Raw genomic sequence first — 18,310 nt, 5'->3', positions numbered from 1 at the left:
AACTCAGACGGCCATCAAGTCCCAATATTTGGCCGACTTCATTGCTGAGTACACTGACACTCCGGGAACTCCCATAGAATGGAATTTCTACGTAGACGGCTCTTCAAACAAAACCGAAAGTGGCGTAGGTGTGATAATAGAAAGCGATCAGGGAATCCAAATCAAACTCTCCGTCAAATTCAGGTTCCCTGCTTCAAACAACCAGGCCGAATATGAGGCACTACTAGCTGGTTTGAAGCTGGCTAAAGAGGTCGGAGCTCAAAAGCTTATCATATTCAGCGACTCACAAGTAGTCACCTCATAAATAGCAGGAAGCTACCAAGCTAAGGACCCTACCATGAAAAAGTACTTGGACAAAACTATGGAACAGCTCAGAAAACTCAGTTAATATGAGGTCCGCCACATACCTCGAAAACAGAATGCTCGAGTTGATGCACTCTCAAAACTAGCCAGCACCAAGCCAGGGGGCAACAATAGAAGCCTCATCCAGGAAATACTGCAGAAGCCGTCAATCTTGGAAGAAGAAAAGGTCCTAGCCATAACAGGTCAGGATCAAGAATGGATGACTCCCATAATCAGCTATCTCAAATAAGAGATACTCCCTACAAATAAGAAGGAGGCAAAGTGGTTAAAACGAGATGCACAACATTACACCACCATAAACAACATCCTATATAGGAGAGGGATCTCAACCCCTCTATGGAAATGTGTACCGACCTCCAACACAAAAGAAGTTTTAGAAGAAGTACACAGTGGCATCTATGGCAACCATCTCGGAGCACGAGATCTCGCCAAAAAAGTACTCTGAGCCGGATTCTTTTGGCCGACGTTGTAAAAGGAAGCAACAGAGTTCGTAAAGACATGTCCACCATGTCAGAAACATGCTAATTTCTACATCGCCCCACCAGAGGAACTCATCAGCGTAACCTCACCCTGACCATTTGCAAAATAGGGACTCGACCTCCTCGGGCCCTTCCCTCAAGGATCGGGACGGGTCAAGTTCCTCATCATAGGGGTAGACTATTTCACAAAGTGGATTAAAGCAGAGCCCCTAGCTAACGCCACTGCTCAAAGAAGTCAAAAATTTTTATATAGAAACATTGTCACAAGGTTTGGGGTTCCTTACTCCATTACCACAGACAATGGCACTCAATTCACAGATGCAGGCTTTAGAAAATTGGTGGCCGACTTGAAAATAAAACACCAATTCACGTCCGTAGAACACCCCCAGGCTAATGGACAGGCATAAGCCGCCAATAAAGTCATATTAGCCAGGCTAAAATGGAGATTACAAGATGCAAAAAGAGCCTGGGTTGAAGAGCTCCCACAAGTCTTATGGGCATATCGGACAATCCCACACTCCACGACCAGGGAATCACCTTTCTGACTGGCTTACAGAATGGAGGCAATGATCCCAGTGGAAGTCGAAGAAGGATCCCCCAGAACGATCCTCTATAGTGAAGATGCCAACTCTCAACTTCAAAAAGAAGAACTCGACTTACTTCCGAAAATCCAAGAAAGAGCTCGGATCAGGGAGGAGGTGTTAAAGTGTCGAATGGCCTCAAGATACTATTGAAAGGTAGTACAGCGAAGTTTTGCCAACAACGATCTCATTCTAATCTGAAATGATATCAAAACAAGTCGACCTGGAGAGGAAAAACTGGCGGCTAACTGGAAAGGACCCTATCGAGTCACAAAGGTACTGGGAAAAGGCTACTACAGGGTGTCCGAACTCAAGGGGCAAGAACTACCAAGGTCATGGCACGCCTGCAACCTAAGAAGGTATTATAGTTAGGAGGTGATAAAAGATCTTAGGCCAAAGGTTCACTCTTTTTCTGAAAAGGTTTTTTAATGAGGCACCAAGCCAAGATCTGCAAAACTGCCTAACTTAGAAGGGCAAAATCACACATGTATATATTTTTCCTGTATGTCTACTTTCTATTTGAATAAAACTTTTCAGATTTTTTCTACAAATCCTCTCTACAGGTCGGCAAGGTGAAAATCAAATACACCACCCGACCACGATGAAAACTGAATTCACTGCTCGATCAAGACAAAGCTAAAGGCGGCAAGGTGAAAATAAAATTCACCGTCCGATCACGACAAAATCGACAAAGTTATAAAAAGTAATCCATAAGCTGAGGCCTGGCTAGCCCAGAGTAAAAAATGGATTACTAGAAATAACTGGAGACGGACCGACATGAAGAAATCGGACCAATCGACCAAAGCGACAAAAGTTATAAAAAGGTAATCCATAGAAAGAGGCCTGACGAGGTTTGAGAAAAAATTGATTGCTAAAAATAACTTTAGACGGACCGACATGAAGAAGTCGGACCAGGATAATTAAAACAACAAAAAGTTATAAAAAGTAATCCATAAGCTGAGGCCTGGCCAGCCCTGATTAAAAATGGATTACTAGAAATAACTTAGAAGGGACCGACGTGAAAAAGTCAGACCAAAAGCCAAGAAAAGCGACAGAGTTTTAAAAAGCAAATCCATAAAAAGAGACTCGGCGAGGTCCAATTAAAAATGGATTGCTAGAAACAACTTGAGAAGGTTCGATAAAAGAAACCGACCAAACAGAAGGCGTGCACTAGAAGGGACACAACTCGACCCAAAAAGCCATGACCTCATCAAAATCAATCCGCAAGTGTTCCATGAGAATACTAAAAAGAAAAGTCACAATGGCAATCCAAAGAGGTCGGATAGCAAAACTCCAACACTCTAAGGATTCCTGGAAGTGCCAAAAAGTTGCAAAAAGAAAGCAAAGCTACTATAATAAAGACTCAAAAGGACACTCGAGAGTCGACCTCAAGAGTTCAAAAGCATTTGTTTTTCTAAATAAAGTTGCTAAGGAAAAAGCAACTAAAATGTCACAGTCAAACAAACTACAAGCTACGGAAATAGAGTTCGAAGACCCACAAGCCGGACCATTAAGATACAAAAGCAAGTCAGAAACTACAAAGGATGCAAAGACTCCCCAGTGGCGGCATCTCGAGGTGAAGGAGGATGAGTCGCAAGAGGGACAACATCAACTGTTTCATCCGGCCGGGTCAAAATTTGAACATCAGGATCTGACTCGGGACGGCCGACCTTAGATATAGGAGTTGGAGAAGTCTGGGCAACAGAAGCTTTGGCGGATGGCGCAGGAGGAGGGTCTACATCGTCATCATCTTCATCTAGGGTAGGGACGATCTTCCCATCTTCTACAATATTGTCCAAACTGAAGAGAGCCAGATCGAGCTCGGGAGCAAGAACTCAGACATGAGCCTTCAAATTCTCGTAGGCAGAAGTCACACTGCCCACAAGATGGCCCTGGAGCTCAGTGTAATCAGCTTGAGCAAATTCCAACTTCTCCCTGAGCTCCATCATCTCACCATAAGTCCAAATATAGCCCTCCTTGTGCTTCTGCGCCATCTCCTCAGCCAGGTTTGCAGAAGCCACCGTAGCAGTAGCTCGAGTCTTCTCATTTTCCAAATCTTTCTCCAGCTTTACCACCTTTACCTCAAGTTCCTCCTTCAAACCTTTGATCCTATCGTAACTCCAACTTGGCCTCCTCCATAAAAGCCTTCGTCGCATGAATAGGAACATCCTGGGCAGTTCAGAATAAGGCTGATCCCATATGTGCCATCTTAATGCCACTTCGGGTAATGAAGTTTAGATGGTGAAGAATGGATACATCATCCTTAGGAATAACTCCATAAGGAGAAATTTGATGATCAACAAACCCCACAGCATCAAAATCAGGGACATCCAAATTAAAGGGCTCAACGGCTTTTTGTCTCTTTGGTGGAGGGCCAGTAGTGGGAGAAGAAGTAGCACCAGAAGTTGATCGGGGAGGATCAACCAAATAAACCTGAGGAGTAGGGATAACCTTCCTCGGCCTAGGACTGTCGGAGGTCGGTCTCTTAGGGGGAACCTGAGAAGAACCTTTCCCCACAGTCCGGGCCGAGATGTTCTGAGCCGCGGTCGCTTTTCTCGCCTTCTTAAAGGCCTTCATGGAATCGTTATTCTTTACCATCTCTGAAAAATACATCAAAAACCAAGTTATAAAACTGGAAGAAAAGAAACAAAATCAAATAAACAAAGCAAAACAGAGAAAAAAGAAGTCGACCACTACCCAGCTCTGCTCGGAGAAGTGAGGGATCCCCTAAGAACATCTTTGTGTCGAGATGGGGGGTTGCCCTCAATTCTCCTCCAACACATTTACAAAGGCCTGCTCGACCTCATTTAGCATCTCCCACGAATATCTAGATACTACAACATTTTTTTGCCAACATAAGGGGAAGGCAGGTTCATTATTTGGCACTAAGAAAAAAGGTTGAGCTCCCTCAACAGCTCGGACCTTGAAAAAGTAGTTCTTAAAATTGCTAAAGGACTCGCCATACATAGAAAACAATATCTTTCCTTGGACAGACCAGAAAGAAATCCAGGAAGCTTTCTTTTTGGAAGAAATCCCAGGTTTGGTCAAAACAAAGAGGTAAAGAAAGAGAGTTTGAGAAGGCTTGACATCCAATTCTTGGCACAACAACTGAAAAATCTTAATGAAGCCCCAGGAGTTCGGATGGAGCTAGGATGGAGCCACATTACATGACCACAATAAATCAGTCTCAAAAGAGATAAAAGGAAAGGTAATGTTCGTTTGGCTAAAAAAGTAGTCGTAAGCAAAAAAAAAAGGGGCGTTCCCTCTAGGTCAGAGAAGGAAAACAAACCCTCTCGTCAGGGTCAGGTGCCACCAACTCATAGTTCTTCTCCTGATCTCTACTACTACAAATCCTGTGATGTTTTCGAAGCTCTGTGTAGTATTCAGAGTTAATCACTGAAACGCACATCAAGACGAGGGAGTCCAGCCAGTCAGACATGCCCTCGGGGACTTTGGAGGATGTCTCGACAATATTTATGCGAGAAGACATGGGTCAACTAGTCCTACAGTAAGAAAAAGGAAAATGGGTTACTAATCAGACAGCTTGGGCAAGCCAAAGAGAACAGTTCGGGCAAATATGGATACAACTCGAACTAAAAGCATGCAGATGGTAGACGTCAGATACAGCAACGAAAGAAAACTCCAAGGACTCACACCAAAGGTCCAGGGGCATCCTTTGGAGGCAGTAAGGCAAGAATACGAAAGGCGGAAACACCATGTAGCAGTACAGAATCAGAATCTACAGTACAAAACCCAAAAACCCTAGCATCATTCCACAAAAAGACACAAAGAAGATCAAATCCTACTCTGGTAAAAGACGTTCCATACAAAGCAGCAGAAGAAACCATCATACCACGCAAAAATCATAAAAAAGGCGCAAACTTTTTCAGGGAACAACAGCACATTATTCATGAACAGTCAACAAAAAATCAGCAAATCAAAGCCAAAACATGAATCAAAAACCACGATCAAACATAACAAAGATTCAAACTTTCCAGCATAAATCTAAGCAAAAGTCAAAAACCTTTTCAGCCCAAACAAACACAGAAAAGGACGGCGTAAACAGAGGAAGGTAGAAAACCAACCTGAGTAGAGAGGAGACAATAAACTGATCAAGGATTGAAGCAAGCAAATCGGAACGACACCAGCAAGTCACCTCTCGAGTAAAAAAAAAGGGAAGCACGAAGACGCAAGAACAGAAGGGTAAAGATGGAGTTACAGTAAGGAAGAAAAGAAGAAACTGAAAGCAAAGTCTTTTGGAAATTCAAAATGAAATGAAAAGAGGGAAACGACAAAAAAAGGAGTTAATGGGCTTTAAAAACCCTCGCACGTTCCCAAGAAAGAAAATGCAAAAATGCACGTTTCAAACTAAAAGGAAGGGAAGGAAAATGCTTCGCATTCAAGAAGCCTCAGCGGAATCAACCAAAGTGCTTGAGCTCGGCTTCTCCAAAGAAGGATCGAAGTCCTAAAAAAGGACTCGATCTCAAAAGGAAAGACAGCACTCAAGCAGGGGCACTGTTCATGCCATGGGTCGAGCTGTATGACCTGGGCTAACTGAAGGCAAGTCGACCGACCTCTCAAGGTCAAGGTTACCCAACCTCTTCTCAAAGGAGGTCGGCCAAATCACTAGGAGAGCCCAAAAAGGACCCAAACAGAGGAACACGACCCAAGTACAAAGGCAGCCCAAGCCTAGAAAGATAAGGGTGGTTCCCTTAAAGATAAGATAACTCCACTCAAAAGATAAAGATAAGATAACTATTTTATCTCCAGAAAAAGTCACTCTACAACATTATAAATACACTGGAGCACCCCAGGTATGATAGACACTCTAATTCTACAAAAAACCTGCTTAAAACCTGTGCTAACTTAAGCATCGGAGTCTCTTGCAGGTACCACCACCCTCCGGTGATGAAGGATCAGCAGCACCCCCAATCCAATAAGTCGGGCACGATGGCTCCGGCCACCACCCACAAGTCGGACACGTCAGCTCCGACTAGCACAAAAGATCTCGTCCGAGATCGACTTACAGTTTCAGTAACCCTCGGAACAATAGGTATCAACGCCCCACTTATTTTGTTAGTAAATTTCTTCAAGGACCTGAACTTCGGTATTCAAAGTTGGAGAAATTAGCTTTTGCTTTACTAACATTGGCTCGTCAGTTACGCCAGTACTTCCAGAGTTATTTAGTCTTTGTGAGATTTGACCAACCGATTAAGAAATTTACAAAATCCCGATCTAGCAGGTCAGATGATGAGTAAGTCCATAGAATTATCCTAATTTGATATACGCCATAAACCATGCTGCGCTATCAAGGCCCAGACAATGGTAGAGTTTTTGGCCAAAATGACTCACCCAATCTCCGACATACCGACATGGGAGTTTCATGTAGATGGAGCCTCCAATATCAGATATGGAGGTGATGGTCTAATCCTAATAAGGGGAGATGACATGGTGATTGAGGCCTCCATTAAATATGATTTTTCCATTTTGAATAATGAGGATGAATATGAAGCTTTGCTTGCAGGTTTAGCATTAGCTCGAGATGTTGGAGTTATAGAGATAATCGTGTTTAGTGACTCGTAGTTAGTGACGTCCCAAGTTAATGAAGAATACCAAGTGTGGGACCCACTACTGCAAAAGTACTTGAAAAAAGTACAACAAGAGGTACAATTTTTTTATTCTTTTCTAATTAGGCACGTACCTAGAGAACAAAACACACGGATTGATATGTTATCTAAGTTGGCAAGTGATGCGTGAGCATCTTTCCTATCTTTTCCTAGTAAATTTGGATTTAAATTGTTGAGTTTAATCAAGAATTAATTATCTTTTAGCCACTATGAATGCTACTTTGAGTCTTGTGCAATTCTGTCTATTTTAGGTAGCATTCAGCTGGATTTGATGGAGTTTCTGCACCACAAGAATTAAAGGAGATGACATCAAGGAGCGATGCGTGCGCGTACCTGATGCGTGCGCGTGATTTAGAGCTTTCCATGGCGACGCGTGCGCGTACCTGACGCGTACACGTGAAAAGAAAAGTTGCACGGAGACGCATGCGCGTACCTAACGCGTACGCGTGACACGCGAAGAAGATCATCGACGCATATGCGTGACTGACGCGTACGCATGATATACGCCACATGCAGAAAATGCAGAAAATGATGGGGGCGATTCTGGGCTATTTTTAACCCAGTTTTCATCCCAGAAAGCACAGATCAGAGGCTGCAGAGTGAAGGAATCAAGTAGTCCCCATCCATCAATTGAAGACTTGCTGATTGCTATAATTAATTCTGATTTAAATTCAAATTTGATTTTAAAATAGGAAAATATATTATTTTAATTTTAGAAAATAGATTTTTTAAATTAATTAGGATTAGATATAAAAAGGAGAAACTTTTCTTCTTTAGAGGGGATTCCATTAGGGAATTCTATTCCAATTTACATTCCGTACTTTCCAATTTACAAAAATCCTTATTTTCTCTGAGTCATGAGCAACTAAACCTCCACTGTTAAGGTTAGGAGCTCTGTCTATTGTATGAATTGATATTATTATTTTTCTATTTTAATTCATGTTTTGATTTATATTTCAAGAATTATTTTCGTTCTTTATTTTATGAATTTGGATGGAACGGAAGTATGACCCATGTTCTAATTGAGTTCTTGTATAACTTGGAAAAGCTCTTTACTTGAACAACAACTTGAAAATAATTTCTCCTAAATTTTAATTATTTAGATTTAACGGGATGCGTGACATATATCCTCTTATTTTTGGGTAATTAGGATTTTTGTGGCATATAAACTGGAATTTGATCTTTACCCTCTAATTGGAATTAATTGTCCAAGGAATTGGCAATTGATGAAAGTTAAAGGAGACTAGGAAGGTCTAAGGAATTAGGGTATAGTCACATATAGTTTGTCATGAATTAAATCTTGCATGATTAAAATAGTTAGTAAGAAAAGTCAATCCAGAAAATAGATAACTCTGAAATCTCAACTGCCTTCTTCATATTATTCTTCCCAACTTATTTACTTGCCTGTCTTTCTAATATTTTGAATTTATTGTATAATGTTTTTGAACACCAAAACACTCTTTTCTGCTTGCCTAACTAAGTAAATCATTTAACCGTTGTTGGTTAGTCCATCAATTCTCGTGGGATCGACCCTCACTCACCTGAGGTATTACTTGGTACGACCTGGTGCACTTGTCGGTTAGTTTGTGGGTTATAAATTCCGCACCAGCAAGTACTACGCCTGGAACTAGAAATCGTAGCCTGATACAGAAGGTACTTACAGAATCTAGTGTAACAAAATCCGATGTCAGATTCTCACATTCTTCCGGTATTAGTACATGGATAGACCCAACAAGCATGTACTTCGAAGGCGTACAGCTCCCTAGGGCTTCTCTGCTTGTTCCTCTTTTTTCTTTGGCCTTACTTAAAATCTTTTAACAATCTTCTAAACATATCAAAGTTCAAAATAACTCCACATAAAATCAATTAAATTACAAGAATCTTAAATAAAATGAGAAAATTACTAAAGATGCTCATGCATCACTCACAGTCACTGCTGGTGCTTGTTCTTTGTTTGCTTAGCTGCGCTTCTACACTATCTGTCGTCTTGCTCGTTGCCTGGTCTCTGTCTCCATATCTATTGTGCTTCTATCCCTCTGCTCAGATTGCTCAAAACAAAAGCAATGACTTCATTTTTTTACTTTCGTTCTTTGTTTTCCATTCTTTACTTTGAACAATGATTTTTTTTTTGGAATTCTGCTAATGCTACTCAGATTGAAATTTGAATATAGTTGTATTATACTCTATTTTCTTGTATTTATTTTGCTGGTTAATCTTTGTTAAAATTGTGTTGATTTAATTGATTTAGTTCACTGGTTAACCTTGTTGATCTTTATCAAAATTGTGCTGATGTTTTGTGTTTTGTGACTCAATTGTGCTTAGATTGTGACTATCTTGATGACTTAATCGTGCTTAAATTGAATGATTAATTAATTATCGATTAGTTATAGCTGTTTTGTTGTGCTGCTGTTTTGTGTTTTGTGATTTTTATATATAGTGATGTGTTGTTGTTTTGTGTTTTGTGACTTAATTGTGCCTAAATTATGAATGTCATGCTGACTTAATTGTGCTTAGATTGAATGATTCATTTGATTATTGATTAGTGATGGTTGTTCTGCTATGCTACTGTTTTGTGTTGTAATTTTTATATATAGTGATGTGCTGTTGGATAGTGAAATTATATTTTAGGATGTTTATTTATAATATTTTTTAGTTTATTATAATATGGTTTTTCTGGTTGAATTACAGTTAAATTGGTTGGACTAATAAACCAATAAACTATTAGCTAGAACGGTTTGATGTCTGGTACGATTGTTAGAACGTTGGTAAATTATGAATAGGATGATGTTTACCAGTGTTGTTTTTAATTTGGGCTAATTTTTATTGTTATTTTGATAATAAGTTATCTCACTACATGAAAAACACTGAATATCGTCAGATTTATCGTCAGACGTTAGCAACGAGTTTACCGGCGCATTTGGCAATAAAGTTTCCAGATAAAAAGGTTACCATTGGATTTGATTTTCCGACGGTAAATTCGCCGGTAATGATTAGAAGAAAAACAACAAAAACTGGTGCCGAGATTACCGTCGGATTTATCTGTCGATAATCCTAATTAGTGTAACACTTTGTTTTGGTCACTTTCAAAGCGTTACTGTCGGATTTTTTAACCGGTAATCCGTCGGTAATCTTACCTTGAATTCAAACAGCATACCCCCTCCCCTTCATTTTCAAACTACTCTCCCTCTCTCTCTAACCTTTTCTGCTCTCTCTCCCCCCTCTCTCCCCTAAAACCACCTTTGACAGCCCCTCCACCATTGTCGGTCGCCACCAACTGCGTCCAAAGACTGCATGAACTCGGCTAGGTGCTCCTTGCACTGCATTGGTCGCTCTATCAGCAACATTTTCATCGCTCCTGCCATTGCTACCATTGTCATTGCTCCCTTAATCGCCAACCTGCATCTCTTCTCCCTCCTCCAGGTAGGTTGCTCTTAGCTCTCTTTCTATTTTATCCCTTTTTCACATCATTATAAATAAAAAATCCTAACCCCTTTTGAACCTAACCCTATCTCGCTCCTTATTTAGTGACCGTGGTTTGTGGTTGAAACGTTCTCGCCACCTCACATTCTCACTGCCAGTCCTACTTAATTCTTGCCACATTGTTATCCTTTGCTTCCTCTTCTCGTGATTCCTCCATTGCTATGTTCTTGGTTCTACTTTTGCAGTGTGGGTGACTTCACTGACTTCACTTTTTATTTTTTTCTGTTTTTATTCCATAATTTTTATACTAATTTTTTTTTGTTTTTCAATTTTTAATTTTGATATAGGTTTAGATAATTTGTTTAATTTGACATAATTAGTTATTATTGAGTTGCATCTAACTCTCTTGTTATGATTTTTAGTTTGTTATTAATTCTTGGTTGAGAATTTTTTGTTTTTTAATTTGAATTTATCGATAGATTTTTTAGTAAATCTATCAGTAAATTCAATGGTATCTGATGATTTTTTTATAGTGTCTTCTCTGTTGTTAAGTAATCGTAATCATTTATATTAATATTTTATATTTTTGTTGGCTAAAAAAAAACTGTCAATATTATCAATATTTCATTATAAATAGTATAGGGTGATTATTATATACATATTTAACAATACAAAATACGAATGAAATAATTGTGTTTAACTATTGTTGAAAATGGTTGAATTAAAACTAATAAAAAATATTAAAAATAAATTTGTAAAAAATACAGATAAACTAAAATCAAAATATCGAATATAAAAAATTAGCACATACTTATTTTTAATGCATTTTGAGTTATTTTAGTTCTCATGTGGCAATGGGTAGGGTAGGGTAGGGTTTGGAGTCAACCCTAATTCTACCCACGGGTTGAGATTTTTATATAAACTCAACCCTACCCTATCCGCGGGTTGAGAATATCTCAACTCTAACCCTACCCGCTCTTAACTCGCGGGTACCCGATCCTACCCGCGGGTTACAAAAAAAGATGCAATATTATTAGATAACTTGATGATAATAATTTAAAATAGAACTGACTTTTATGTAAAAAAATTTATTAAATTATCAATTAATGATCTTCTTTTAATAACTAAGGATCTTTTGTATTTAGTGAGAAGTCTTTGGTTCAACATCCACTTAGAACATATTTTTATATAAGTATATAACATATACATATATATGGTGCGGGTTGGTCGGATAGGGTTGAGGCTCAACTCGCACCCTACCCGACCCGCACCCTACCCTACCCACTGCAGATCGGGTTGGCAACCCTACCCGAACGGGTGGGATCGGATTGGGTACCCGCGGGTAGGGTACATATTGCCACCCCTATTCTTATGTATATAGTTTTGATTAAAAGAATCATTAATGATTCTATTTTAAATTTTATAAGTTTATAAAAAAATTTAATTACATATTCTTATAGTTTTATTGAATTTTTAATTAAATTCATATATTTTTTTATTTTTCAATTGAATACTTATACTATTTAATTTTTTTAATTAAGTTCCTGTTGACGTTAAACGTAAAAAAAGATGTTAGTGAAGTATAAATTTACTTATTCACTTGTACTCTATGCTTATAATATGGTTCATATGAAATAGTACATAGATATATAGATATAAAAAGAACCTCTCTTCTCCTCTCTTCGGAATGCTCTATATGAAGAAATTCCAACATCAAAAAAAAAAGACACTTATATTTGTGTGGGAAAATAATAACTTTGCCATCTCCATATCCATCTTTTACTTTTACTTGTTATTGTGCTTCTTGTTTTTCATATTTTGTATATGCAATCATTTTCTTTTTTTTGTGCTTTTACTTTCATTTTTTATTGACCACAAATACTATTTTTAGTCTTTGATCTATTGAATTTCTTCACTTGTTAAATTTTTATTGAGTTTCTAAAGAAGATCTATATTCATCAAGACAATCGAACACTTTTTTAGCTTCATCTGAAATTAGATAATCTTCATCAGAATAATCAGAACCACCTTTCTTTGACTTAATCTTATTTTTAAAGCTGTGTTTGTCACTAATTTTTTCTCTTCATCTGTTCTTCCACACCAAATAAAAAAATCTAAAACTATTTCAAAAGAAACTAATCAAGTGTATAAAGAATGAAAATTTCTCAAAACAACAAAAACAAATGAAATCACATCAAATTAAGTCATTAATCTTTTGTACAAATTGCGATTTTATAAATTTACTTTGGTGGAAACTTCACAAACAAAATCACAACGCAAAGGTAGGATTTATAATGATTTCCTACCCTTAACTTTAGAATATTCATTTTTAATAGAATATTCCGTCATGTCATAATTTTTTTGACAATAGGAACTTAATTGAAAAAATATAGGAATTCAATTAAAAATTCTATAAAATAGAACCGATAGAATAATTAAACTTTATAAAAATATATATATTTTTGGATAAAACACTCAAATAAATCAAAGTTATGCCAAAATTACACGAATCATCCAAAGCAAAAAATGTTACATGGATGTTCTAAAGCATCTAATAATATAAATCGAATTAGGTAAATTCGATTTTCACGTTATGATAGTAAATCGAATTGGATTGTATCGATTTACATAAAAATATTGTGCTAACTATCAATCAAATTGAGCATAGTTTATATTTTATTCACATTTTAAATATATTTTTTATTAAATAGCTCCTTCATAATTTTAATATATATTTAAACAATACTCTAAATTTTTAAAATAAATTTAAACTATGCTCCAAAATTTTTATCAACAACAAAATACAATATCTAAAATTTTTAAAATATAGTATATAATATAGTATAGTTAATAGGAGTAAAATATATTCCTCCAATACTTTTATCAAGTAAAATATTATCCCTCCAATACGTTCGTGTCATACTATAAATTCGATTTATATATATGGTTTCATGCGTACTAAATTGACATTGCTCGATTCGATTTATAGTTAACACGGTATTTCTATGTAAATCGATACAACCTAATTTGATTTACTACTATAACGTGAAAATAAAATTTATCTAATTTGATTTATATAATTAAATACTTTGAGACATCCACATAACGTTTTTAATTTTGGGTGATTCGCGTAATTTTAATGGCTCATTTTTTATGAGAAGCTTGGGTGTGTTGTGCCTTGTTATGGAAAGTGTGGGTGCTACACTCATATGTGGGACAATTTTTTCTGAAAAGTGGGATTGAGAAATTGGACCATGCGTGTTGTTTGGAAGCCCACTAATCGGACGGTCCGATTTGAGTGGGTGGAAAATTTGAATTTGGGCAAGGTAATCGAACAATCCGATTTTCATATAGTTTTAATTTTTTTATGTCGCGAAATTTAACACGGATCATCTGATTTGCTGTGCTTCTTTTCTTCTTCTTCCCTCGGATTCTCCTTCTTTGTTATTTCGGATGGGAAAAAAATTTGATAGTGAAGTTCATATTTATATGAGGGAGAAAAATAGAAGATAGAGTTTTACTAAAGGTATATTATTTCGGTCAGATTTTGTTACAAACATCTGAAGGGGTGAAATTTATTTGTGAAAATTCATTAGATATTGTTATTTCATTCACAATCTCATTTGAAGAACTAAAAGGTGTGATTTGTGAGAAGATACGTTCTAAAATTTCAAGAAAAATATCATGTATTTTATACATATATCTGATACCGATATTTGGTGGATTCGCTCAATTTCAAACGAAATATGTAACTGATGAAGCGAGCATGCAAGAGATGTTTTCAATGTACATTGAAAGTTGCACCCAGATATCTTTTATTGAGTTATATATTGAGTTCGAACAATTCGAAGCCGACCGGAATATTGAACGGGAAGATTACAACAGTGACTATGAAAAAGAGTTTGAAAGCAATTACGAAGTTGTTGATCCAGACGGAGGCGAAGATCAAGGTGACGGTACTATGGCTCCAAATGTGACAGACGTGGCAAATGCACTCGCAAACGAACATCCGTTTGAGGAGCCATCTTTCATGCGAGTTTTGGATTTGGAAGCCATGTATGCTCTGGAATTTTCGAAATATATGAATGCAGGTACGTGATTGCCTATATTAATTAGCATTTATTTGGGTGTTTGTTTAGTTAAATTTAAGATAATAATCTTTTTAGTTAGTTATTGATTTAGGTAAAAATTAATTAGTATTTACTAATTAGTATTTATTTATGTTATTATTCGTTTATGTTTTTATTTTGTTAAAATTGAGATAATAACTTGATTTAAATGTTATTTATGTTAATATTAATATAGTGATTTACTTTTAATGTAGTGGTGATAATACTAATGTAGTGGTGATTTACTTTTAATTTCACTTATTAAATATTTATGTATTAAATATTTATTCTGTTGCTGTTATGTGTAGAAATTTCTCTTGTCGCAGATGGTGAATTTGCTATGGGAATGGAATTTAGTTCCAGGAAAACTGTTATTATGGCAATGAAAGATTATACCATTCGAAGAGGTGTAGACTATCGGGTGTATGAGTTGGAGCCGTTGACATTTTATGCCAAGTGTACACAATATGCGTTAGATTGTGATTGGCTGATCAGGATTAGCATGATCAGCAGAAAGTAATGTTGGGTTATAAGAAGGTATAATGGTAGTCACACTTGTACCATAGCCACTATTTCTCAGAATCATTCGAAACTGGATTAGAGTACAATTGCAGAAGCAATAAAGCCGTTGGTTAAGGCTGACCCCTCCATAAAGGTGAAGTTAGTTGTTGCGGAAGTGCAGTCGAAGTTCAATTACACCATCAGCTATCGAAAAGCATGGTTGGCTAAGCAAAAGGCGGTGAAAAAATATTTGGAGGTTGGGAAGCATCGTACGAAACTTTGCCCATATGGTTTGAGGCCATGTGTCATAAGGAGTCATCAGCAGTCATCCATTTTGAGACTATACCTGCATATCGAGGCGATGACTTGGTAACTGATATCCGGGTATTGCATCGAGTCTTCTGGAGCTGTTACCCCTGCATTAGAGCATTCAGACAATGTAAACCAGTTGTCCAGGTGGATGAAACTCACTTGTATGGAAAGTATAAGGGTTGTCTATTGGTTGCAGTGTCATAGGATGGAAACAACAATATCGTCCCAATTGCATTTGCTATTGTGGTAGGAGAGACTTCTGATGCGTGGCACTTTTTTCTTAGTAACCTGCGACAACATGTAGTGACTCGGGATGGCATGGGAATGATCTCTGACCGACATGAATCCATCAATGTAGCTATGGCCCAGAGTAACGGAGCTTGGTCGCCTCCTAGGGCTTTCCACATGTTTTGCATCAAGTTTATAGAGTCAAATTTCTTGAGAAAGTTCAAGGCCCCGTACAGGTGTGCTAGGCATGCCGATCCCTAACTATACTGTCTGATACTGCCAAAATCACGAAGCAAAGATAGAAACTTCCAATGCACAAATGTCCCAGACTTGTCTCCAAACAAGATCGTACCGATCAACAACATAATGTGGCACTTCACGTATCTCTGTATACTATTTTCATCAGTCAACTGTAGACGTTCTTTTAGATCCCGAATCCACGTCAGTTTTATGCAACTTCCTCTACAGTCCGACTTTCTCAATGCAACCCCAAATTGATACAAACACTCCTCCTCTAAGGCATCAAAACTACTCATAGTCATTCCTGTGACTGAAAGACCGTCCATCGGAAGATCAAGAATTATAGCCACATCTTCCAGCGTCACAGCACATTCACCAATCGAAAGGTGAAAGATGTGTGTCTGGGTGCCACCTTTCGACTAGAGCATTTACCAGTACTTTCTGACATTGGACTATTTCAATCTAAGATGTATGATAAAAACCAGTAAATCGTAAATGCTCCTCCACCTTATCATTGTACCGATTCGGAGGGACTGAATAATCACATGTCAACATCCATAAACTCTACAAAAACATATCAAATTATTAGTCAAATCACTAACAATTACTAATTTACTGCTAAAATATAATAATTCTCTAACTAGAGCAACTAATTTATTAAACTCATGCTAAACTTTTTGTTAATTACCAAATTAAGTAATTACCATATATGACTAACTAACCTACCAATTAATTAACTATCATTATTAAAAAATATTCACAATTAACTAAACAAGAAATATTAATTGAAATCACACAACTATAGATAATTTTACTAAATCTAATTAAAACAAATAATTTTACTAAATCTAATTTACTAAACTCCCGAGTAATAATATTTTACCTTCTAAGTTTAACTAATAATACTAAAAATTATTTCTAACTTACAATTAATAATAATAACTAATAGATACTTCTAATTCTTATTTAACTAATAATGTTCCACTTTAATATTAAAACCTCAACTATAATAACATATTAATATCAATTAAAAAACTTACAATAAACAAATAACTATTACCGAAAAACAAATATATTATATTTTACGAAACTTAATTATTAATCAAAATTAACAACATTACTCCAAAACAGTATACACCGATTTAGTTTAATTATTGTTACGAAAAATTAATATAATTTTTAAAATTAATTATAAAAGTTAATTAATTAATTATAATTTCTAAAATTTTAAACATGTATTTTTTATTAATCTATCATATTAATCAAACTCAAATATTATCATTGATTAAAATATTTTCTAACTACATTTAAACCTATATATTTCTAACTATTATTTAAACATATATTCCTAAATTTCTATCACTAATAATAATAATAATTCTGTCACTCCTAAGTTCAACTTCTAATAACAACAATTATAATTAAATTTCTAAGAATAATAATTATAACTTTAAAATATAAAAAAAATTAATAAATAAACTTACTTACTTAGGATGACTAAAATATTTTATAATATAAAGAACATCTTTAGATTTTTATTTTTTTGATATTTTATTTTATTTTTCTAAAAATGTAGAGGAAGAAGAACTTTTTCAACGAAGAAGAAGAGAGAATCGGTGTTGAGTGGGGTGAGAATGAAAGTGACTCGGAGGATAAGTTTAGATGGAAAGGATATGTTGCTTTAATGGGCACCGTTGTGGGGAGCGACACATGCGCAACGCGTGGCAAAGAAGGGACAACTCGGACCGTCCGTTTTGTCACCATAAAATTAGACCGTCCAATAAGTCATCTTCATCTCGAACCGTTCGATTACTCCATTCCTGACACTACAAGTTGGTCAAGTACCCATGTTCTCTATATCATAATTCTATTCAATTCTAATCTCCATATCAAAATTAAAAAATAAATTTTAACATGTTTTTTATTTATTTGAGTATTTTATCTTTTTTTAATATAAAATTTAAAATTCTACTATTTTTGTAGGTCGGTGTTTCCTAGTAAAGGGAGTGCTAATTTAGTGTGTTACCTTGCATTGAATGTATAGAGTCCAGTCTACAGTTTTTTTATATCTTCATTTAATTTTTTTTTATCCACTTTCCAAATTTTCACGACGAAAAGAAAGAAAGTCTCCAACTGCAACCATAACAACTACGTCACCTAAAAGAAACCTGCAAGAACCTTCCTCACTCCTCTTTTTTCTTCTTCTTCTTCTTCTACTATATTACCAAACCCATCTCTTCTTCTTCATCCATTAACCTTTTCTTTCTTCTCTCTTTCTCTCTCACACACACAGGCAGAAGAAGAGATGACGATAAACAACAGCACTCCAAATCCAATAACACTCACTGAGGCGAATTCAAGAGGCTACAATCTCAGCGGCAAGATCATGCTAACCGCCATTATCCTCCTCTTCTTTCTCGTTCTCCTCATGCTCTCTCTCCACCTTTACG

General features: G+C 36.4%; 2 protein-coding genes across 2 annotated transcripts in view; one reads left to right on the top strand and one right to left on the bottom strand.

Moving 5' to 3' along the window:
- Positions 1 to 15,877: 15,877 nt before the first annotated feature.
- On the bottom strand, positions 15,878 to 18,112 carry LOC127746604 (protein MAIN-LIKE 2-like). The gene is made up of 3 exons (XM_052260462.1): positions 18,086 to 18,112; positions 16,368 to 16,424; positions 15,878 to 16,279 (listed from the first exon to the last, which is right to left on the bottom strand). The coding sequence occupies exons 1-3, from the start codon at positions 18,110 to 18,112 to the stop codon at positions 15,878 to 15,880; spliced, it is 486 nt and encodes a 161-aa protein (XP_052116422.1).
- LOC107483563 (RING-H2 finger protein ATL2) overlaps positions 18,096 to 18,310 on the top strand; it is a 1,184-nt gene continuing 969 nt past the window's right edge. The window contains 2 exon segments of the mRNA XM_016104180.3: positions 18,096 to 18,308; position 18,310. The exon segment at position 18,310 is cut by the window's right edge and continues 969 nt beyond it. Coding sequence (XP_015959666.2) covers positions 18,166 to 18,308; position 18,310 — 144 coding nt within the window. The 5' untranslated portion in view covers positions 18,096 to 18,165.

The sequence above is a fragment of the Arachis duranensis genome, chromosome 4, assembly GCF_000817695.3.
Source record: "Arachis duranensis cultivar V14167 chromosome 4, aradu.V14167.gnm2.J7QH, whole genome shotgun sequence".
In the NCBI taxonomy this organism is placed as follows: domain Eukaryota; kingdom Viridiplantae; phylum Streptophyta; class Magnoliopsida; order Fabales; family Fabaceae; genus Arachis; species Arachis duranensis.
The sequence above is the reverse complement of the archived record's forward strand: the minus strand, read 5'-3'. Positions and strand labels throughout refer to the sequence as shown.